The 24614-nt window shown below is 41.2% G+C and overlaps 2 protein-coding genes across 3 annotated transcripts; both read left to right on the top strand.

The window, feature by feature from the left end:
• The first annotated feature begins 21 nt into the window (after window positions 1–21).
• On the top strand, window positions 22–7123 carry LOC134419638 (acyl-coenzyme A thioesterase 5-like). The gene is made up of 3 exons (XM_063159139.1): window positions 22–553; window positions 3467–3669; window positions 4475–7123. Exons 1-3 carry the CDS (start codon window positions 22–24, stop codon window positions 5048–5050), a joined length of 1311 nt encoding a protein of 436 aa, XP_063015209.1. The 3' UTR covers window positions 5051–7123.
• A 1013-nt stretch (window positions 7124–8136) lies between these two features.
• Window positions 8137–24257, top strand: DNAL1 (dynein axonemal light chain 1). 2 transcript variants are annotated; one of them, XM_063159138.1, is made up of 8 exons: window positions 8137–8205; window positions 10735–10773; window positions 14358–14467; window positions 15119–15174; window positions 16678–16733; window positions 17961–18087; window positions 18501–18641; window positions 20203–24257. In XM_063159138.1, the coding sequence occupies exons 1-8, from the start codon at window positions 8203–8205 to the stop codon at window positions 20280–20282; spliced, it is 612 nt and encodes a 203-aa protein (XP_063015208.1). In that variant the 5' UTR covers window positions 8137–8202; the 3' UTR covers window positions 20283–24257. The 2 variants fall into 2 exon arrangements, with proteins under 2 accessions (XP_063015208.1, XP_063015207.1); XM_063159137.1 differs by having other exon boundaries at window positions 18498–18641.
• Window positions 24258–24614: the final 357 nt, after the last annotated feature.

Genomic DNA, 24614 nt, shown 5'->3' with positions numbered 1-24614 from the left:
GCACCCGCCACTGCCGCCGCCATGTGGAGAGCGCTGGCCGCCGCCCCGGTGCGGGCCCTGCTGCGCACCCCGCCGGCCCGACGGGCTGCCAGCCTGGCCGTGTCCCCCCACACCGGGCCGGCGGACGAGCGGGTAGAGACGCGGGTGGCGGGGCTGAGCCCGGGGCAGCCGGTGACCCTGCGGGCGGTGGCGGCCGATGAGCGCGGCCGCCTCTTCCAGTCGTGCGCGCACTACCGGGCGGATAGTCGCGGGGAGCTGCACCTGGGCACGGACGCCTCCCATGGCGGGGACTACACCGGCGTGGAGCCCATGGGGCTCTTTTGGAGCCTGGCCCCCGCCGGCATGGAGAAGCCGTACCAGCGGCTCGTTCCCCTCAGCACCACGGCCCCGATGAAGGTGGAGGTGTTGGTCCACAAGGGCCACAGCCTGCCCGGATCCATACCCGGGCCCGTGATGGCCAAGGCCGAGGTGCGGAGGTTGTTCACGGCCCCCGGCGTGCGGAGGATCCGGCTGAAGGAAGGAGTCATAAGGGGCTCTCTTTTCCTGCCGCCGGGTGAGTGCCCCGGCCCGGGACCTTCGCCCCGAGGCCGGCGGGACCCCCCGCCTTCTCGGAGCAGAGCAAGGAAAATCTCGTAAAATAAACCCTCGCAGAGGCTGTCACCCGGGGAATCCTCATTCCCTAACAGCCGAACGCTGCCCTGCAGACAGTGGCCCTGAACTCTTAGGAAGATATCCCAAGCGCTTGTCGCTACAGGGCCCGGCTCGCCGCCCCGCCTGCTGCTTCTCGGCGGCACCGAGCAGGGCGGGCGCGGGGAGGCGGCTCTTGCGGGACGGGCCGGAGCTAAAGGAGAACAGGGGGTGTAGAGTTTACTTCGTTGCTGTGCTCAGCCTGTGGTTTTTCAGTAGCTTTTATGTTTGCTCTGGAGTACCAGAATCTAACATCCAGAAAAGCTGGTGCTCTTCATTGTGTGAGCCTGTGCTGAATGTCCCAAGGATTTTACCCTAAGTAGGACTGAATTTAAAAGGTATTTTTCTTCCCTTTGTAACACAAGCCAGGAAGCAGAGCAGCAGATGAAATTCTAAAAAATATATGTATCTCACCTCTGTTCCTACATAGTTACTACAGTTAGTAGTTGGGTTACTTTTGTGGTATAAAACCAAAATGGATTTATGAGCAAGTTCTGCCTGTTGTGCTTTATGAGGTGTGATATTCTGATGGTCTGTGAGTGGTGTTGGAAAATGAAACCTTACACCAGTGGCTGTGTTTGTACGCTTGAGCTATGAGTTAAACTTCTTGTAGTTCCCTGAGTATTGTGGGTACTGGAACTGCCCTCCACATTACCTCTAATTTAAAACGACTTAGTTCAGCAACTCCTGTAAGTATCACTACAGTTATTAAGTATTTTCATGCCAAACCAATGATTTTTTTTTAATCCATTTAGATACGGATCCAAAGTCCACTGAGGAAAAAAACAACAGAGACTGAACTTTGAATTTCAGATGTTTAGTCAGCATGCTGGATTTTCCATCTCTGAGACATTGTTTTGATCTGTCCTGCCTTAGAGGATGAGTTTGATTTCTGCTGAGCTCAGTGGGAATCCAGACATCTGCAAGATGAAACTGCAATTTCCCCTTTAGAAACTCTGGCATTGTAACAGTGTTGAAAAGTCTGGAATCATTGCTTAAATGATATTGCCATCCCTCATGATGGAGGATCCAGTTACAGCATTATGACTATACCCTTCTTTGTTCCAGGGACAAAAAAAAGTTAATATTTTAAAGATAGGAATCTTAAATGTGAACCATTCTTATTAAAAGTGAGAGGACAAGTGGGCTTATGATGCAATTTTAATATGAAAGCAATTTCTCAATTCAGGAATAAGAGTTACAGATGTGGAGGTTTGTTTGTTTTTAAATGTTGGTAAAGTTGTCAAGCCCATTTTATCCTGCTTTTTAGTGAGCTCTGCAGGACCCATATACTTAGGCATGTGTAGGCACTCAGAGAAGCAGTCCAGGATCCTTGTGCAAGTTAAAGAGTGTCTTCATGAGAGAGAAACACATTAATCTATGACTATGTTCTCATTACATGCTCTTGCTAGAAAGCTTTTCGGGTAGGAGTGATGATTAAATATGTATTTTCTTGCCATATAGGCTGGTTGCTGCTAACTAAAGGTTACTGCTGACCATATCATTATAATAAATTTATCCCAGCTTGTTTTCTCTCAAGTAGAATATTGAACTTCAATTAAAAAAAAATCAGAACTGAACGAGTAAGAACCCAAAAGCATGTTTCAGTCCCTTTCTGACTTCTTAATGCTTTAATTTGGGAGGTTTCCACCATTTAGCATGTCTAGGAAGGACATGCTAAAAGGAAAAGGAAGAAAATTTCCTTTCCTCAAGTGTGTTGAAATGCCAGAGACCTTTTCTTTAGCACATACAAGTAGTGTCAGAGAATTAACACACTCTTGCAACAAGTGTGTCCTCTTTGTACTGAGATGGTTGTAGCGAGCTGGATCAGGACACATAAGACGTGACATCTGGTGGCCAGAGGGGAAAAAAAATAGCTTGTTTAGGATCTTTAAAGCTCCATTAAGTAGCATCTTTAGCCTTTTAACCTAAGATCTTGGCATACAGGTATTTTACATAACCTTGGCTGCAAAAGCACGGCTGTTTAAAATTGCTGTTCTGATTATCTGTGTAGTTTGGTGGGACAGACTGTGCACAGGTATGTGCATGTTTATCTGCACATCATCCTGCACACACAGCCACACCCATAGCTCTCAGTTTGGCCTTCTGTCTCATCCTGTCTGCAGGAGCAGCTCTCCTGCCAAGGTTCACAGTGCTGAGCTTGAGAGAGAGCTAGTAAGTCCAGTTGATTTTAACAATGGGTTATCTTTGTTGGGCTTTGCTCAATGCAGGTTATTTCAGAGTTTATGTAAGTTTTGTAGAAATTACTTCAAGGGCTCACGGCTCTTGCCTCATTACTCATGAGCTTGCACTTTGCTAATTAAGAAGTGACTTTGTGGGAAAATAGCTGACTTGGTGTATGATTGGTTTGAGGGCAGGAGGTGAAGACCATGGAAAAATACATTTAGAACTGTTAATTATTTTGTGTTGTGGGTTTTTTTTGTTTGTTCTTTTTGGAGTTTTTGTTGTTTGATTTTTTTGCTTTGTTTTGTTTTGGTTTTTGTTTTGTTTTAAAGAGTGAAACCTTTAACTTCATATATTTTTACAGGAATGTAAGGACTTGGACCTATTCTTAGTTTGAAATAGCTGGAGAGGGACATAGCACTGCTTCTCTTAAATCTCTGCTGTGCAAATGGAAAAATAATGACTATTAATAGCTAATGTCTTATATGACTATTAATAGCAAATGTCTTAAGCATTTTGTTGTTTACTCTTCACCAGATAGTTTTTTGTGTCCTGTTTGATAACTTTTCCTCTGTAACTCTTCTCTTTAATATAGGGGATGGTCCCTTTCCAGGAGTGATTGACATGTATGGTGATGAAGGAGGCTTGATTGAATTTAGATCTAGTCTCCTGGCCACCCATGGTTTTGCTACTCTTTCTCTGCCATATTTTGACTTTGAAGATCTTCCTATGATCTTGAAAGACTTAAAACTTGAGTACTTTGAGGAGGCAGCAAGGTTCCTACAGCGTCACCCAAAGGTGAGTGCAGTGGGAAATCTCTTGGGACTAGGGAGGATTTAGCAGTTATGCCTAAGTGGTGGTGGTGCTTTTTTTTTATATTTGAGTATCAGTTTCTGCTGGGCAGGCTTAGGCCCAATTGTGGCTTATGCATATGATTGGGGAGAGTGAATGTCTTCCAGCACAAAGTATCTGTTAAATTCATGCTGGAGCTAGAAGATTGCTGATCAGTAGGATAGTGAATGCTGGAGTATCCTCCAAACAAGACCAGTGGTGATAAAATGTTGGGCTTGTTTGGGTTTTTTTCTTACATGAAAGCAATTCGTTTTAAGAGAGGATAATATGATACTGCTCATAGTAGCTGAAAGAATGAATTTGATGATGTGGAATGTTGCTTTCAGTTTTACTTTCCAGGCTAGAAAAAGACAAGACAAATACTACATATCTAATCCTTCAAATGCAGTTTGTGAGGTTACTTTATTTTCCTGAGACTTGAATTTCCTGTTACCTGTTTTAGGAAAATGAGAAAAAACTTGCATTAACATATGCAGTAGGGACCAGGTAAGGAGTGAGTGGTGATATGCCTTGTGCCTGTTGGCATTTTTTATGGGGTTTGATCTCTCTTGGTGTCTCTGAAAAATAAGACTGTAAACAGAAGGAGGAGCGTGGGTCCAGACTGTCACTTTGCAACAGGTCACATCAATAATTAACCTAACCTTTTTTTTAATAAAACAACTCCAAAGTCAATTAATGGCTAATCCCATTATAATGTATGCTTCCTTTATTCCTTTCTTCCTCTCTTCTCCACCCCCTATCTTATCTGAAGGTGAAAGGACCAGGAGTTGGAGTGATTGGGACTGGGAAAGGGGCGGACTTGGCGCTCTCCATGATCACCTTCCTGCCAGAAGTAGTGGCTGCTGTCTCAATCTCTGGCTGTAGTTCAAACACAGTTGCAGACCTCCATTATGGTGAGACGACTCTGCCCGGGCTGCGCTTTGATATGGAGAAAGTCACTGTCTCTGAGTCTGGTGTGTATGACGTTTTTGAAGCTCTGGATGACCCAACGAATCCTGCCAATTCTTCTAGCGTGATCCCCATTGAAAAAGCAGAAGGTCACTTTCTCTTAGTGGTAGGGGAAGATGATCGGATGTGGAAGAGCTCCTTATATGCTGAGCTGGCAATCAGGCGTCTACGCCAGCACGGGAAAGACAACTTTGAACTCCTGAGTTATCCAGGAGCAGGTCACCGAATTGATCCTCCTTCTACTCCATTTTGTCAGGTAGCTATGGATCGTGTTTTGGGGGTGCCTGTTCTGGGGGGTGGAGAGAGCAAAGCACACGCCCACGCACAGGAACACTCCTGGAGAAGGATTCAGGAGTTTCTGCACTTGCATTTGGGATGAACACTTAAACACATGCAAGCAGTTGCAGATCTGCAAGGACTGAACTTGAGCCACCAAAATGACTGGTGAATTGAAGGGATTGACTGAGACAAGCCTTGAAATATGAAAATAACCAAATGACTACTTAGTTACAAGTATAAATCTAAAAAGAAAAGGATTTCTTTGGAGCACTCTAAGTTAATTTAACTAGGTAAACAGAGGAGATGTGAAACAACAAGCAGGTTGCATTATGGTACAAATTTGACAGCTCAAAGTGGTCAAGATATGAAGAGACAAGTACCTGAAGAGAGTAGTAGGTACTTCCTTGCAGTATTTACACCTCACAGAATGTTAACAGGCAGCCTGCACCCTCAGCAGTGACAGAGAGGATCACACTCGGCAGTGACGAATGATAAACGTAGACATCCAGATGATGACTCTGACTTTGAGTCCTAAGCTACCTTACCCCAGAATTCTCATATTTACAGCCATATACACTTCAGATATGTTTTCCATTTACATGAAGATCAAGAAACCTACTAGAAATTTGAAGCTACTTGAAATGAAGCTCGTATACTTAGCATTGTGGTCTTCAGGTGACAGTCTGTTTCTTTCCAAAAAGAACTATGTGCTGAATGGAAAAATGAAGAGTACTTTTCCTTGTCATCCAAGAAGAATGGCAATACTAGCACTGTCTTATATTTGGGATGTACCTGTCTGTTCCTGTAATGTCTTGGATTGCTGTTTGACACTCAGGGTACTAAGATTCTGTTGGATAGGTTAGAGCATGTCTAAATACAGACATTAAGTTAGGGATTAATTACTTGTAGAACTCTTTAGCAGTGATGTCAACAGATGCTGATAGCTGTTCTTAGGGGAGAGGCAGAGTTGGGAGGCAGAAAACCTAGCCTGTAGATTTAAACTGACTGTAAAAAGCTTTCACCTTATGGTGGTGATTAATTCAGAATCATACCAAACTAACAATGCCCTCCAAAAAAAGCACCCAAAGCCAAATCTATGATAGCTTTTCCATGACTGCCCAAAGTTATTTTTTTTAATACAAAATAATTTTTGGCTAGTGCCTTTTTTCCCCTCACCATTCAGGTAGAAAGAATTTTCTTCCCAAATGAGTTGATCTCTCAAGAGTGTCTTGCTGAAATAGTGCCAGTGCTGAAGGCCTGTTGAAGGAGGGCCTCTATCAACAAAATTTCTCCTTCCAAAGTCATTTTTGTCAGACCAGTTTGAGAGTTGCCTAGGAAGTTGAGCTGCCTAGGAAGATAAAAATCTTTCATTAGTGTACTCAGTTTTGCTTTGCTCTCAGGGATCTCTCTCCAGTTAACTGTCATTATGCTGCTGCTCAGATTCAATAGCTTTCTGCAACTCTTATTATTCCTTATCATTTGATTAAAGTCACGTGTTTTTCACACACAATCAATGCCAACTGAACAATTTATTCATCCACTCTTTACAAGAGAAGCTCCATTCTGCAAACTCCACAAAAGATCTCTTCATGCCTGGTCTCTAAACTCCCTCACTGGCTGAATAGGCTTTTGTCAAGTCCTGTGTGGGGCCTGAACCTCTGCTAACACAAGCAACTCCAGAAGTCCAGGACCAGAGCCTGCTGCAATGTGCTCCTTGGTGTCACCCATACCTGTCAGACTGCCTTTTTTTCCAAACTCATTTCAAGTAGCAACTGTAGGAGAAAGGGTTGTCTGTTGTGTGAAGGTTCCTGCTTCATCCTGTGCCTCTTCAGTAGCTGGAGCTGTTATCGATTGTGCAAGAGCAGCACCTCCCCTGTTCCTGTTCTGTCACTCTCCCAGTGCCAATATCTGTGTCTCCACACTGCAGTCCTACCTCAGCATATGCACTGCAATGCAAGATTGCAATCTGAGGTTCAGGAAGTAAATGTTACACTGTAAATTAAAAAAAAATAAAAACAAAACAAAACAAAAAAACCAAACAACAAAACAGGTAGATTAAGAGGTCTCAGACTTAATTTCTAAAGCACAAGCTTTTAAAATAATTCAGTGTTAGATTTTGTCAGACACATGCAATTTGAAAGAGAAATAAAACACTTCCTTTATTAAAAAGCAACCATGTGTAAGAATTTGATGTTAATTATTTGTTTGGAAAAGTGAATGATACTTTGTTTTAAATGGAGGGAAAGTTAAAAACAATGTAATTTTGCTGCAAAGAGCCTTTTTGTCAATCAGGGTTTCCTGGACAAAATAATAGAAGGACCTTTTGAAAACCATGTATTTTGTATATTTACTAGCATTTTGTATATTACAATGCTACCTGGGGACTCAAGAGGCATTGCAGACACTCTGCAGAATGTGTAGCTATTTCCTGAAGTGTGTACTAAACTGAGTGCCTGATTATGGCCTTAGTTACAGCCACATTATTCATATTGGTTCACATTTGTTAAGATTTGAAGAGACCTCTGGAGACCACCTAGTCCAATTCTCCTGCTAAGGCAAGGTCATCTAGAACAAGTTACACAGGAATGTGTCCAGGTGGATTTGGACTGCCCTCCAGAGGGAGACTCCATTCCCTCCTTGGGCAGCCTGTTCCAGGGCTCTGCTGGAACAGCGTAAAGAGGTTCTTCTTCAACTTGAGGTGGAACTTCTCGTGTTTCAGCTTAAGGCCGTTTCTCCTCGTCCTGTCACTGGGCGGGACAAGGAGATGTGATCTTCTGAACCCTTGAAAAGAGTCTGGCACCGTCCTCTTAGCACCCACCTTTGAGAAATTTCTATCTATTGGTGGGCTCTCCTCTGCTGTGGACGAAACAGGCCAAGGTCCCGCAGCCTCTCGTCACCAGAGAGAGACTCGAGACCCCTCATCCATCATCTCTGCGGCTCTCCACTGGCCCCTCTCCAGTAGCTGCTCTTGTACTCAGGAGCCGGAACCCGCCACAGTAATTCTTTGCCAGGCCGAACGCCCATCCCATTCCATTAAGACGAGCGCTCGGGGGCTGGATGAGCTGCACCGGCCACAGCTGGGGGCCCTCGCAGCTGCCCGGGACTCCCCAGCGCCGCGGCCGGGCCGTGAGCCCCGTGCTGGGCCCCGGCAGCGCCGCCCGTCCCAGAAGGCGCCGCGGGCGCTACGCGAGTTCCGGGCGGGGCGTTCCCCGCGCCCGTAGCAACCGTGGCGTTGGCGGTATCCACGGCACCATGGTGAGTCCTGCGGCCGGGGCGGCGCCGGGGCCCGGCGGCGGGGGTCGCAGCGGCCCCCCGGCCGGCGGTGGCGGCGCGGAGGCCTCCGGGGCCGAGCCCCACCGAGCAGCCGGGGCTCGGCGAGAGCCGTCCGGGAGGCAGCGCGGGGCTCGGGGCGGCGGCTGAGGCGGGGGCCGGTGGCCTGCTGCTGCGCCTTTGGAAAGGGGGATTTCGGGGAGAAGCGAGGAAAGAGGGGAGTCATGAACTCCCAAACCTCCGCTAGTACGTGGTTTTAAGGCGGCGGTGTCGGTGATCACTGCAGCGATTAGCTTGGTATCTGTTGCTGTGGAATTCCGATTTCGTCTATTTTAAATACAAATAAATGTCTGGAAATAAAGGCGAAATGTTGCTGTTTTGCTTTTTCCTGGGGGTCTAAATTTTGTAGATACTATTTGTCCAGCTGCTGTGGTTTTTTGGGGGGAAATACATCTTTTGTTACAACTATTACTAGTACAGGTGTGGTTATTTTTCCCCTTCAGAGATTCTGTTTCTTATTTCTGCCGTGTTGATGGTGACTCTTCAGGGATGCCCACTGATCACTTGGCATTTTGAATATTTTAAAATAAAATATTATGACTTTCTTTAGTCTAAATACCTGTAGAAAATTGTTCAATAAGCAGGTAGAAGAACCCTGCAGATAAGCTTCTTGGAGGAAGTTTCCCTTGAGTAACCTCCTGTGGCAGAAGATACTCTGATTTACCTACAGAAATTTCAAGTGCATCTCAAAGAAAATGAAATCCCTGATACGTGCTCTCCAGAGAGAGAGAGATAACCTGCTGTCCTGATATCCATGTTTTCATCAAATCAACAGAGATAAGTGTCCAGAGGTCAGGGAAGAAGCTGCTCCTTGTGTTCACATGGATCAGTAGCTTTAAAGTCCAAACTGTTTTTAGGCATGACTTCAAAACAGCAGCAGCCACTGATCTTATAAATGCATTTCTGTCTTCAACATGAGTGACTGAGATCATGTACCCAAATGCTGTGGTGACTGGCTGCCATAATTATGAAAAAGGCAATGAAGTTTCTGCCCAAAAATCCCCAATTAACTGGAAGCCAGCTGTTTTTGCCTCCACACTGGTAGCTGTTAATTGGCTTGAATGAGGCTGTTGTAGTGGGAGCTTAGGGATGTGATATTCTGAACCAGAGGAGCTCATGCAGATGTGTATCTCTGGCAGACACTGGGGAGCTACTGCTGGGGCTCAAGTTGGCAGGTCATCTCCAATAGGACTAAGAGCTAGCTATCACTTGGTATGGACCAGATTGAAATGAGTGCCTGTCCGTGGGCAGAAAGAGCTGGATCATCTGAGGATGTCTAAATGGAGGTGCATGTTGATTTTTGAGATGCATGCTCGGGCTCCCTGGTGTTGTTGGCTCTTAGGCTGTGGCTGGGTGTTCAGTGGCTGTGGCCTTTTCTTATATAAAGCTGCCTCAGCTGTTGCCTTTTATTGCTGCCACCAGAGTTTCCTGTGGTCCAGAGTAAAGTACCCAATACTAAAGCTCTGTGACTGAGGTGGCTGCCTGTAAGATTTTTGGGGGAAGTTAGTTTGTTGTTTTTAACTTCTACAGTAAGGGGGGGGTTATATATCTGATTACCTGAATTATATCCACGCCCTGCTACACTTAGGAGCAACAGAGATGCCAAAACTAGAATCTTCCTATATTTGTAGAAAGAAGGCTGTTCATCACTGTTTGTAAAAGATTGATCTCTGAAACCTTTTTAATCCAAGACATCTTGGATTATGTTTAATGTTTAGAGAAGCATTAGGCATGTTGTTCATATACTACTGTTTTGGATATCTTTATGTGGTTTCACTGAGACTCTGATGTGAGGTGGAAAAGTAAGAGTTAGTGACAACAGAAAGTTGGTCAGTGGATCAGTCCTTAAAAAGCAGCTCTCAGGTTTTTCCAAACTGAATAATAACACCACATACATGTTTTCACATCACATGGTGTAACTCAGTGTGAAACCATTGGAAAGAAACCCCAAATATATATAATCCAGATTGCTCTTGAGTTTTGGCAAGCTGTACCTTATTTTCTTCAGTGAATTTTAGGAGGCTGTATAATTTTCTGGTCACAGACTTGCTTTCAGGCAGGAAGCTGCTAATGCACAGTAGGAAGCGTGAGGGTTTAAGAGCATTAGACCACAATTTTCATTGCAGTAACTTCTTATGCCTTTAAGTTGAATTTCACCATAAAAGCTAATAAGCAGTGTGCCATGGGACAGAGAGTAAGATCAGGAAGATAATGTCCTGATATTAGGCTCATTGTTTGCTTCTGAAAATGCAGCAAATACAGGACACTGGGAGGGTTCCAACTGCTTTGACTTGGCTGACCCAAGATAATACAGGAAAGTGGTGGAAGGGGGGCAAACAAGCAGGATAGGGAGAGGGAAGAAAAAGGAAAGATTTGCAGAGGGAAGGAAAAGGAAAGATTTTAAGCCACTTAAAAAATTCAATGAATATTCACTTAAGTTTGTTTCACTTTTAGGCAAAAGCAACGACCATCAAAGAAGCTCTAGCCAAATGGGTAAGAACTAGAACAGTGTCTAGCGGTGTGAGGTTTGACTGTATTCAGCTAATTTTGTTTGTCAAACATTGTAAGAAATATGTTTGCATGAAACATTGGCTTTAAGAAGTTTCACAAAGTAAAATGATGGTTACTGTTGTTGTTGTTTTATAGTACGTTCTGTTGGACTTTCTGTATGTTCCTGTTAAATTTATATAACTGGTAAAGATTAGTCTCTTTTGCCCTCCTGCCTTGTTCTGCTGGATATGCATGGGCCTGAAGTCACAAAAGAGATCTAAAGTTGGGGACGTATTATGTTTTAATTATGCTCTGTTCACTTTATCCAATTGCAGTCTTTCCCATGGAATAAACAAGTATGAAATTCTCACTGTACTGAATTCAGTGAATCTTCTACATGTCTTTTGACATATAGTCCCTCATATTGTGCAAAGCTTAACTCAGAATGAGTTTCTTTGGTTTTTTTTTCTTCTTAAATACTCTAATCATACAGAAGCTCATTTGGTTGTGGCTGACCTGGTCTTCCAAAAAGCTATCTGTTGGCAAGGATGGGGATGTAATGCCAAATGATGATGTGGGATGCTCAAGGGTCAGGTTCGCTGTCCAGTGAAACCAGTGAGAATCTTTCCCCAGTCTCTGAATTTTAGATGAAGGCACATATGTGCTGTTTGTTGTACACATGCTTTCCTGCTAATTCTGGCCAGCTGCTAGAGCAATGATTTATAAATGTTTTGGCCTCTGGAAGATCTGGATGTGATAGCGTGGTGTCATGGTTTCATGCTGGCACAATGCTAGTGCTCCCATGAAAATACACTGTCTCTGGTTTCTGCTGTGAGATGTGACCAGGAATAAGCAAAGCAGGCTCCTACTTAGAAATAAAGGAAAGAAAACTTGATTAACTACACTACATGTAAAAAGGAACACACAGGAAAAATGAAAACCTTTCAAATACATTTCCTCCTCCCCCCACCAAATTTCCAGTACGTCCATCCCCTAAATCACCGACTCTCAGTCCATCACCACCCTGTAGATAATCAATTCTCAATTAATCAAGAGGAGAGGAGTCTTTCTTGTGCCATAGGCTTTCCCTGGAAACACCGTTGAAACCTCCTGTGTTTCTATGTCACTCGTGGCACTGCCCAGAGAACATCTGCTGTCCTGACCTCTTCTTTCTATGTCCAGTGCTCTCACTACTGCACATGGACCAGAGCTGCTTCTAGGGTTGTCTTTTTAAGGATGCTCTGTCCCGTACTAAAAAAGGGCACAGTCTCACTTTTGGGACACCTGTGCCCCCAAATTTCACCCCCTGGGGCTGAGGGGTACTAACACTGAACCCTCTTGGTTCTGAGCCATCACCTTCCCCTGGATGCAGTCTCTGTGTCACAAGGAACATGGTTCTGTCTATGGCTATAACAAGAACAGTCTAGCTAAGCTACTCTATCATCTCTTCCTACCTAAGATTCTTCTCCACTCTTCCGACATCTCTCACTTGCTCAGACCTTCATCACACTTGCCCATTTCTTTCTTCATCTTCTACTCTATCTCTCTTCTAGGAAAAGTTAATGTTCTGTAAAGTTTTCATATATCCCACAAACTTCACTGCTGCTCTCCTAGTAAGAACTAGAATGCAACAACTTACAGACATAAGCATTAGTAGAGGTATAAACTGTGTATAAAAATAGTTTGCTTTTCCTCCCTCTGTCTTTCTGCCCTCCAGAACTTCAGCTCCATGTTTCCTATTAACAGATTTATTTTCCGTTTGCTCCTCTGTCACATCTCTTAGAATCAGCCTGTGTCAGTGAGTTTCCATTAATATTAGGCATAAAGTACTGAATTTGCTTTTCTGTTCAAGTTATTAGGGGTGGGTCTAAATCTTCCTTTTACTCTTCCTAATCTGGATCCATGTGACTTGTACAATTGCTTTTGGTGTTGTGTTGTATTCCAAATGTTTTTCTTCCCTTCTGGTATAAGGGTTTACCCATGCCCGGCAGTCAGGGTGACATTAGTTAAATCAAAGCAACTTGAAATCAAAGCAGCTTCAACTTGGCAAACATGTGACCTGTTCTTATAAAAACATGTCTGTTCTACCTATATTTTCTCTGTGGCATATTGTGGCTGTGCAATTGCTTCCAGAAGTATTTGGCAATCTGGATGAATTTTCTTCCTGAAGGTGCTCACTGCTATGAGCTCACTGCTGGCCCAGTCCATGTTGGAAGTTCTCTCCCTTTCATGTTTTTAAGGAAAAATGTATTTTTATTTGTTGGTATGAGCTCATAAATTACAAACTGAATGTAAATACAAACAGATACAGTACTGTTCTTAGAAAAGAAAATGGAAGTTTCACATTGATATAGATACTTTGTTTGAACATGTATCACCATATTCCAGCAAAACATCTGATGTGCTTATTTGCTAAATCATTAATTTTGAGTAAAAATACTGTTACACTGAATTTGGACAGAAACTGGAATATAAGTAAGTGTGCAAGACAACATGATCTTTTAATATTAAATTAAGTTTTGTGAAGTATTTTGGGCGCATAAGAGGAAAAATAATGTTATCAAAACCTGATGTTCTGCTGTGGGATACTGAAAGACTTATGGGATGTGATTAACTTAATTACAAAGTAGCCATATAAACTGAGGCACACTCAGCTATCACTCTTTTCAGTAGATGCATGAAATGGAGGAGAAAACAAGAGTCCTTGTTTTGAAAGTGCCAAGATTTCTCCTTTGTTAATGGACCTCCAGTCCTTGCACTGAACACTGAGTGAACTGAGAAAATGCTCCCTTTGTGCTGTCAGGGAGACAGCTGTCAAAACTGCTGCTACTCTCTAAACAGATACTTGTTCCAAGTGTTTAGTCAATAATTGCCATCACTTCAGAATTTTAAAAGCTTTAATTGATGATATTTTTAAATAAATGCCGAAGTTATGTCCATTTTTTCAAGACTGAATTATCAGCCTCGGTTGTCAATAGGAAATCTGTCTTTTGCTGTATTCTCTTAAGTGTGACATCTTCCCCCACTCTTTCTTAGTGGCTAATTAGAATATTTTTTTTAGATTCTTAATGCTGTGAATCTGTTGAAGTTCTCCCCCAAAACACACTCCCCTGTATTCGGTTTGTGTCATGAGCTGGGCATGAGTTCTGAGATTTCTGGATGAAGTGAGAAGGAGACTTTTCTGTCAGAGCTTTTAAATCTGCTTCTGCTATAGATTGGCCCTAGCTGAGGTTTCTGTATGTCAGTTTCCGTGGAAATATCTTAACCCAGAATTTTAGCCTTCAATCTATTCTCCATTCCTTGTGGCAGATGACTCCTTTACTAAATTGCTCAAGTGTTACACAACTTTTAAAATCCAACATATGTAATGTATAAGTTATTTTGACACCTTGAAAATAAGCTTGCTTTACCCTTTTTATGCTACACTAGCAGGAATCTTGATAACAGTACTCAAAATGCTTTCTCCTTCCAGTATTATATGTGAATTCCTTCTATAGCATTCATTTTTAGAGTAATTATTTTAGTGTAGTAGTTTTTGGTAACTGCATGTAGCAGTGAGACTCTTCCTCACCTTCTCTTTTCTTTAGGAAGAGAAAAGTGGCCAGAAGGCTTCAGAGGCAAAGGAAGTGAAACTGTATGGGCAGATTCCTCCTGTGGAAAAGATGGATGGCGCCCTCTCTGCCCTTGTTAACTGCGAGTAAGTTCAATTAAAAACATGCTGGAAACAAAATATCCTCCTCTCTTCCTTTCAGTTTTCCTGCTGTCCACTGCAGGTATGTGTTTACTCTGTTTAAGTGTGGCCTTCAAAACAGCAGCTTTTTCTTCTTTCTTTCTTAACTGAGCTTCTCTTTCTGCACATAATTGTCCTTTTTAATTCAAAGACCCCTGTAACTTAACTCAGAAGGTGTTAGGGTAGATTCTGCATTAATATTTGTCCCCAGAAAAATTATATGCTGTTTATCAGTATATAATTATAGATTGGTGTTTGGAGTCTATCAGCTAAATGTCATGTTTATGATCCACTCCAAAATCCATGGAAAAAAAGAGGCAATTTGAGCAGGACTTCCAGAAAGATATTAATTTCAGAAATAAACATCCATGCACTTCATAAGGCTAGGCATCAAAAGATAATCCAGTAGTTAATGTAAGTAACTCATGGTACTTTCCCAGAAACTAAATAAAGCTTAATGGTTTGAGGATATTTTGAGTCTGTTACACATCCAGTTAGTTTACCATCTAATGAGACAAGAACATATAATTATTTCCAATGCAGTGGTGTTGGGACATGGAACTCTTCCAGTGTAGTGATCCCTTATATATTGTGAATTGATTATTCTTTCTTTTAAAGGAAACTATCACTGTCTACAAACTGCATTGATAGAATCGCCAACTTGAACAACCTAAGTAAGTGACAAGCCTGTCCATTGTGTTTGTTTTCTAGTGGCCTGGCTAGGAGATATGCCATCATTTGTTACATGTGTCCAGGTTTATTTATACCTGTTATTATCCTTTTTTATTCCCTCCTCATAGAACATTACAAGTGACCTTTAAAATGACCAGTCTTACTGGAGAATGCATGCTGAGCAGCAGTGGTGTATTGCAGCAGGTATCCTTGCACTGGCCTTGACACTTGTCTCACAGTGCAACATTCAAAAAATTCCCTTCAGTAAGCACTTCAGTACCTCCCATGAGCCTTACTGTGCTATTCAACACCTAATCAGTTCTAGAGTGATGTCCTGACTATTTTCCATGCTCCTCATGGAGACAGTCTGCAGTTCAACAACTCTGCAAATGCATTATTGGTTGCAGTGAAGTTGGAGTGTTGTAGAACTGGATGGAGAAAATGTCATTCCAGTTTGCAGAGGATTGGGTATACTTGGTTTCATTTTGTTCATACTTTATAAATGGATGTGCCATCTGTCTGGAAATAGAATTTTTCTTTCTTGGATACCTGAAAGTCTTGGGTTACTGACTTTGGAACAGAAGTCTTAATGGTCTGTCTTCAAGATTTTGACTGTGGCACAAGGCTGACAAAGAGGGGCAGGCTTTGAAGTGGAGCTTCCAGGTTTTTCTGTTCCTATTAAAATGCCAGCTGGATAGATAAGGAACCTGGAATCTCATGCTTTCCAACTGCACACCAAGAGATCTGTCAAAGAGCTTGATAAACTTATTTCTTTGCATAATAAGCTCAGACTTCAAAAGATTTGGGAATACTAGTCAGTGAAATATATTCCAATAGTCTTTCCAAATAACTGTTCTTTAATACTTTATTGTGTAACTATCATGAGAAAAATAATTAGGCAATTATACATAGAAGTGAAACCAATGAATTTTTTTAGTGGTATAAAACATTAAAAGCTGTTAAAGCATCTTAAATATTTATATTAATGTAGATTCAAAGCATCCAGTCTATACCAAGTATTTGATGCTAAAGCCAGACAAACTAGAACTAAGTTGAATGTCTCTCATCATCTGTAAGGCAGCTTTACATGCTGCCTGTAGTATAGAAACCAAATCTGCTGCCTTAAAATAAGATCAGCACCACTTTTGCCTGGAGAAGAAGGGACATGAATTATGTAAGATATAAGAAGCAAGTCAGCAGTTAGAGTTCAGGTGCAAGGTGAAATAATAATTTTTGTTCAGTATTTATCAAAACTGAATTTCAACTAGGTAACCTATAGCTGAGCAGCTTTGTATTCATGAGTGTATTTCTGAGCTTTCCCCTCTATCAATTCCTGCTGATCTGTTTTGGTCAGGAGGGTTTGTTTCTGTTAGGTCATTCTTTCTTAAGGTAGCCTGTTCAGAGTGCAGTTTGTAAGCAGAATATGGCATTTTACCTGACTTACAGCACCTTCTTATTTTAAAGAAACCCCATTTATTAATGAGATTTTTTTTAATTTATTGCAGAAAATTTGAGGATTCTGTCTTTGGGAAGAAATAACATAAAGAACCTGAATGGATTGGTATGTGCTTTTTAGTATCAATACTTCATTAATAAAATAGAATATGGGGTAATTTCCCCATGTTCATACAAGTCTTTGCTTAATTCAATAAAATTAAGTGAATAAAAGGTTAGGCACTAACCTTTTATATTCTCCTTTTGCTATCATCTCTTCACACTTTTACACATTGCTTCTGAATTTTCAGATAGTTGTTCACTTTTTTTGGTTCAAATTCCCTTAATGTTTGGAAATTTTTCTATCTTAATTTACTACACTGAAAAATTTTAGGAAGAGAGATTTTATTGTCTTTAATAAAGATAATCAGAAGTTCTATTTGAAAATTGCTGTCTATCTGTAAAGCCATTTAAATTCTGCTGGCTTTACATGAATATAATTCCTGCAGACTTTTTGCATGCAGAATTTTCTACCTGAAGATACTTAGGCTGTGCTTCTTTAATACAAATATTGGCAGTCCTGTAAAAACACACTTCCTTAGAGTCAGTCCCTTTTATGTTAACTGGCACCTGACACAGTTTGGCTTTAGAGCTGATGGTGGCAGGACTGAGTCTACCTAGTAGGAGAAAATTAGTTGAGGAAAAAATTTGGATCAATTTTGTTACATTTGAATTCAGGCCAGAAGAATACTTTTTTCAGTCAGCATTTTTAAAATGGTTATATAAATTCTTTCTCAAGAGATACTGTTTCACCTCAAAGCTCTTCTCACCTTCAGAGATGCCATCTCTCTGAAGTGTGAAAGGTGGAGTTAATGTGTAATGACTGGCTTTAAAAAACCTTTGTTTTGAGAGAATTAGGAATGTGATTTCTGGCCAGCACATACAAACATACAGGAAAATACCAGAATGAAAAATGCTGTCACACTGTGTAACATCCTTTTCAAAGCAGTTGTTGAATTGCATTCTCTTCACACGTGCTTGCAGTGCACAAGTAGGCAGATTTGTCTCCTCTGCCCCTATGCCTTAAGAACTACTGCAGCCAGTTACATCTTGTTTTATTCTAATATAGCAATTTCTGTCCTCCTTACATATATTTGCATATATAACTTTGCCTTTTAATTCTCACAAGCATTTGTCATGCCTAATAATTAGGGACCTACTTATAAGGAAATGAGGACCAATATACCTTAATATTTTCTCACGTGATGTTACCTGTAGAAGGTGAAGAAAGAGTGTGAATAATAAGGAAGATTATTATTATTCTGCTTATCTGAGTAGTCCTGTCATTTTCCAGGAGGCAGTTGCTGAAACTTTAGAGGAGCTGTGGATCTCATACAACTTAATTGAGAAACTGAGGGGTATCCGTGTAATGAAGAAACTGAAGGTTCTTTATATGTCAAATAATTTGGTGAAAGACTGGGGTAAGCCATGCATCTCTACTCTGTAGAGACTTCTGTAGTGTGGTGAATGCATGAGTTAAGTCACCAAGTGAAATATAGTGCTGTATCTCATGGAGCTTTGATTGTAACTGACAAGCCTGCAGACATGTGCAAAATCCCCAAACATCCACTCATGCAAGAGAGTAAAAATAGTTAGAATATGGAATTTAACTTCTAAGTCACATTAAGTTCATGCTTTGAATCATCTTTCTCCAACCTCTCTTAAAGCACATCCCTGTTCTTTAACCTGACACCAGTTAGAATCCAAGCAGTCCCTCTCCTGTTGTATCCCATGCTCTTTATGTCTGCACTGAGTGTGAAAGGAATGTGTGGTGCAGATGTACTTTCCATGTTCCACAATCTGGTGGTTGTTTTCATCTTTGTGGTTGCAGCAGAGTTTGTGAGGCTAGCAGAGGTGCCAGTACTAGAGGAGCTGGTGTTTGTAGGCAATCCACTACAAGAGAAATTTGCTGCTGATCAGAGCAGTTGGATTGAAGAAGCAACCAAACGAGTACCTAAGCTGAAAAAGCTGGATGGTGAGTTAAAAGCTTAATATAATGACAACCACAGGGAAATTAAAGATAACCTCAGAGATTCATTTGTGTGTCCATGAAATTCCTCCCTCCTTTTCAGAGTTATTCAGAAGTAGTTACTGAGATCCTGGCCACAGTGTTTGATGGATTTTGGAGTGCTAAATCCAAGTGGTCTTGCAACCTAGAGTTGTGCATTATTCTGTAGTTACCCAAGTAGTTTTATCAAATACCTAATAGGGAATGGAAAGATTTCACATTAAATAAATTAACAAGGCTTTCATCTGCTAAGCTGAATTACAGTTTTCCCAACAAAAGAGGTGACATGAGATAATGGAGATAGACATGAATATGTTCTAGTTTGCTTTTGATGCAAGGGCAAATTTTCAAATCTGCATACAAATTTCCTAAATGCTTGAATATCCCCCTCCATTACTGCAATAAGCCTCAATTTGTGAGCTGTCCTCTCCTATATAAGACACTGCTATGAAAAGTTATTCAACCACTTAGTGACTAAAAATGAGATAATTTTGAAATCTCTTTTAAAATATGTTAATTCCTGTCAATGGAGATGGTAGCTGTTCACTATTATCCCCTGTGTACTAAAGCAATGGAGGGGAGAGCAGGAGTGGTAACACTAACATAGAGTCAGAATAACAGCTGGGAAGGGAAGGGAAGGGAAGGGAAGGGAAGGGAAGGGAAGGGAAGGGAAGGGAAGGGAAGGGAAGGGAAGGGAAGGGAAGGGAAGGGAAGGGAAGGGAAGGGAAGGGAAGGGAAGGGAAGGGAAGGGAAGGGAAGGGAAGGGAAGGGAAGGGAAGGGAAGGGAAGGGAAGGGAAGGGAAGGGAAGGGAAGGGAAGGGAAGGGAAGGGAAGGGAAGGGAAGGGAAGGGTGGAGGCATATCAACAAGATGAGGCAGCTTCACTACAGGGAGCAGTGGATGGGAAGCCTATTACCAGACTCTATCTAAAACCAGACCAACTGCAGTAAAAAAAAATTCTTAGAAAGTGGAAGCGTGATGAGATAATTGCACTGCTAGGAAGGATGGCCTGCAGTGGTCCATTTGCTGTTGTAATAGGAAAAATTTAGAATGTAAAACAAAAAAAAAGGAATGGGGCACATATCTGTGGGCAAAAAGTGTCCTTGGTAGTGTTACTAACCACACTAAAGTTTGTGCATATATGTCCTGGAAAAGGCAGCATAAGTAGGGGCCCCACAAGAGAAGGGTATGTTGTTAGCAATTGAACTGACTTGGTGCATCTCCCAGAGACCAAGTGGGGCTGATCTTTGCAGACCATACTTTAGCACTTTTTTGTTCCCTGTTACCCAAGAAGTTGGAAAAACATCCAACAGCAGAGGAGCTCATAAGTCGAAGGCTTTTCTAGTTAAGACCAGTTGAGGTATGCAGAAGTTCATGGTGGTTAGAAACAGGCAGGAAATACAACTCTTGACTCTTTCCAACAGGACAGATAAGATCATAATTCATAATTCAGATAAGTTCATAATTTCAGGTAGATCATAATTAACTATGTCTTCCTCTTCTTCTTTTCCTATTTTTTTTTCTCCTAGGTACTTTAGTTGTTAAAGGAGAAGAGGAAGAAGGAGCGGAAGGAGCAGAAGGAGCAGAAGGAGCAGAAGGAGGAAACTGATGACATTTCCTTATTGGGTATTAAATTATTAAAATAACTCCAGATAGCTTTGCACATAAACTTTTATAAAAGTATTTGTTTTGAAGAAAATCTTTGGGCAGTTTTTAAAAGACCAGCTTATCTCCACAATCTCTCACCCAAAGAGTTAGTTACCAAAAATTGCTCACACTGGTTTTGTCAAGCTTATGAGACCGTCTGTAGAGACTAGTGGAGCTGAGTTTACCTGCTGTTTGGCTAGCAAGAGATCTTTATTTAAATTAATACACAGCTATTTTTAATTCCTGATTAGTGGTGCTTGTTGTTCACTCTTGGATTATAAAAGAACTGGTTTAGCTTATTTGGTGCTGCTGGCCAACACTGAATTGGAAACTCTGATGCCAGAAGAATAATGTTGTGGTTTAGAGACACCTGACGAGCTTTGTTGTGTTTAATTTTGTCATGGGACTTTCTCAATAGTTTTAATATGTGAGTTTGCCTTTTAATTCCTTGAAGTGTTATGCCAAACAGGCCCAGTAGTTGCATACGCACAAAAAAGGTGTTGGTCTGATGAGCATTTGTTCCTGGCTTTAAGTCTCAAAATGGCCTTCTCACATTGGAACTCAACTGCATTGCTTAGAAGGCCATGTATAACTTATATATTTATTTATTTTTAAGAGGTAATGGGAATTCATTGCATGGTTTCTGTAAGACTAAAATACCTGCTAACTTTGGGTTTTGTCTCTTACTAAGACATTAATTTGGAATATGTTGCCTATTAGCCTACAGCTGGTTTCTGGCTTTGGATTGGGTCACTGGTGGACACAACCCTTCTTAGCTCTGGAATCTTCCTGTAACTAAGGAGGCTGATAGTAACAGAGAAACTAACAGCAAACAGAAGACCTGGGCTTCAGGACAGAAAATTTTGATTTTGGGGATACTAATTTTTGGTGAAAGCACAGGTATAAGCAGTGAGAGAAAGTATATGTAGTTAGTGGGGACAGTGGGATGATGAGATGAGATGAGATGAGATGAGATGAGATGAGATGAGATGAGATGAGATGAGATGAGATGAGATGAGATGAGATGAGATGAGATGAGATGAGATGAGATGAGATGAGATGATGAGGGCATTGGTAAAAAAAGTATTGAAGAGGTACCGACTGTGCTATATTGCAGGGTAACCAGTTTCAGTAAAGCACCCTTATGTGGCTACTTCTAGTGAAAAGCATTGAACAACCATGAAGACACACCTGATTGCACTGTGGGATGCCAAAAGTGCAGTTTTTCTTCTTCTCTTTGAAGAATAGATGGAGTCACCTGAGTAGATTTTTCTGCAGTTCCTTTTTGGTTTTTTTAACAAGCTTTCTTCTAATTTGTGGTACCATCTTTTTTTGAAATTGAAGTGACAAATATATCTGCTGGTTCCAGCCCAGGCATGGAAGGGGTGGGGTCAGAATGACACTCTTAGTTATTTTGTTTGTGAAGGTGTGGCAAGAGTTGAAATCTTGGAAGCCAAGTTCAGAGATGAATGGTAGACTTGGCCCAGGCAACAGTGGTACAGAGCTCAAGCTCCAAGTATAATTGTAGTAGGCAATTCTCTAATCAGTTTCTAACTGAACACTGTGAAGTAAATTATTACAAGACAATCACAGTTTAATTTCAATATATTGCTGTTTAATCTGTGATTACTGGAGGAATTCTAAAGCATTCTGATTGAAGTTTGCTGAAGAATTTTATTTGGATCCATTACTAAAAGTAAGTCAAGAGCACAATGGCAAAAACTCTGGACATTCTTCACCCAGCACAAACTATTTCCAGGCAGCTGTTCTCTTTACCAGAAACTACTTTCTTAGTTAGCTAGTTCACTTTTTTTTTTTGTTGTTTCTTTAGAAGTATTCTCCTAGCTTTATTATGAGTAAGGGCAGCATTGACCAAGAAGCACCATGGAGGAGTGTCTACAGTCAGCAGTCATTTCACACATCTTTTGAAGCCAAGCCACTCTGTTTGCTTGCAGCCAACCACGCTTGGCAAGGTGGAACTGTGTGCTTGGGCAGTGCAGAGCCCACTTAGGGCACACTTAGGCACTGTTGGCTGTGCCCTTGACCACTGTAGTAAAAGTGTGGCTCATGTGAGGCAGAGCTTGACTGACTCAAAACTTGCCTTCTGAATCGTCCCAACAAGCAGAAATGCCAAATTCATCTCTGTGTTTGGAGATATTTTCAGAATAGACCACATGGTGCTCTTCTCCTAGTGCCTGGCCACCAAGAAAAGTGGTTGAAGCTGTGGACCAGTCTCTCCCAGCACAGCTGCAGGTGGTGTGTATGGCTGGGTTAGCTCCACACATGATTGTGACAGGAGGAAAAGGGAGTGATGAGCACAGTCCAATGCCAAGTAATCCTGCTGGCTGATTCTTTAAATACGGCCTAAGTCTGTACATTTCTGAAGGTTACATTAGATACAGCAATACTCTACACTTTGGCTATATTGGGGCATTCTGAGAGCAGAATAGAAACTTAAGTGTTCTGACTATGTTGTAATGATTGAAGTGAAACACAGATCCATTGACAAGTGGTGAGGGATAAGAGCAGCTCCTGACTCTTGTAAGTGATCAACAGAGGGCTACACCTACAGGGATCAGTCCAAAACTGTCGTAGGTGGTGGTAGAGCTGGGGGATTGTGTGGCCCACTGGCATTGGTGCTTTCCACAGATGAAATGGCACAAATTCTCTAGCTCTTTTCTTTGAGGGCTGCATTATAAATACCAACAAAAAAGGAAAAAAAAAAAGGAGAAAAAAATCATTATTGAAGGAAGGGAGCATCTAGTCTTAGAACATAATTTAAGACCGTTCTGATAAAAACTATGTGTCAGTCTCATTGAAACAATACAGTAAGAAAATAATTGACTGTGGCTTTTATCAGGAGATACTTTGTCTCAAAGTAAAGCTGGTAGCTTCACTTTATCTTGCTTTGCCTAATGAGTCATGATTACTCTCAAGAACAAAACAACCTCCCCAAACTTTTTCTCCTCCAAAGTAATTTCCCTAAATTTTTAAATTTGCACTTTAAAATTAGGCACTGGATGTGATGGAAGACATAGAGAGGTGGTAGAATTAAAACAGCTGGTTTGTATATTGGTGGTGCTACACGATGTTTTGTATAAGGTGCCAGTGTCACCTTGGCCTGTGTGCCCACAGGGACATTGAAGTGACATGCTGGAAGGTCTGGCTTTCACTTGTGCACTCTGCTGTTCCCTATCACACCACACCCAGTGAAGTAGTAAGTACACTATTATTCATTAATAAAAAGGGCACCCATATAAAATGTGCAAGCCATGGGGAATTCTCCTTTTCCCAGTGAAGTTACAGCTGACTAGCATCCACTTTATTCCTTAGAGAAATATCCTAAAATTAAATTAGTGGTAGGAGCTAGCTAGGTTTTTTTGCTTGCTTGTTGGCACACTCACCTGTCTTCAAAGAGCTGACTGATGTATGCAGTGATTATTGAGAACTGATGGAAAAATGACATAAGAGACCTGAGAACAAGCAGATTACTCAGGTTACACTAGAAGTAGGCTCATCTAGAAAAACTTCCAAGTAAGAGAGCACTTTTAACATCCTCTTTGGCAATCTTTTTTATACAGTAATTTTGTAGCATGATAAACTGTTAAATTTGCTGTGTTTAAATTATTTAGGCCTATGTTTATAAATGTTATTCTGTGAAACTTGTTCAAAAATAATATAACCTTATTTTATACAAATGTCTTTGGCTGATGTGTAATGAAATAGTTCAGCTTCTGAAGAGTATTTGGAAACTAAATTTTGTTCTCATTAAACTTTCCTGGCTGCTCAGGAAGCAATGTATTTAGAGTATGATAGCATGTAAATGCTGTTCCTTATTGCCTCTATATTTTAGAATAGAAAATAACTTAAGGCTTTAAAAATGCTGATATATTGTGATTGTTGTCATCTGATACATAAATATTTTTCAATCTTTTAAGACGTTGGTTGTCAGAATTTGTTCTTGGGTCCTAAGAGAAAATCTACTGGTATATGTAGAAAAATATCCAGGTAAGTAGAGAAATGGTTGGTCTTTCTTCAGTACAAAATTACTAATTCACTTTGAATTCAAATCCTATTAACAGTAATAAACAATCAGTTCCATTAAACCCAGACAGGGGAAGTCTACCTGATTCAAAGCCTTCTCTAATAGAAACTTCAGCCTTCAGTAGACCATGTCACTGAAATGTAATTTCAAAATTCTGATATAAAGAAAACTCTTCCTACCCCACAGTCCAGAGTAGTTAGTCTCAATAATGACAAGAGCAGCATCCTACAGTGATGGTTGTAAAGCATA

The sequence above is a fragment of the Melospiza melodia genome, chromosome 6, assembly GCF_035770615.1.
Source record: "Melospiza melodia melodia isolate bMelMel2 chromosome 6, bMelMel2.pri, whole genome shotgun sequence".
NCBI lineage: Eukaryota > Metazoa > Chordata > Aves > Passeriformes > Passerellidae > Melospiza > Melospiza melodia.
Note: the sequence above shows the minus strand (reverse complement) of the source record. Positions and strands in the feature narration are given on the sequence as shown.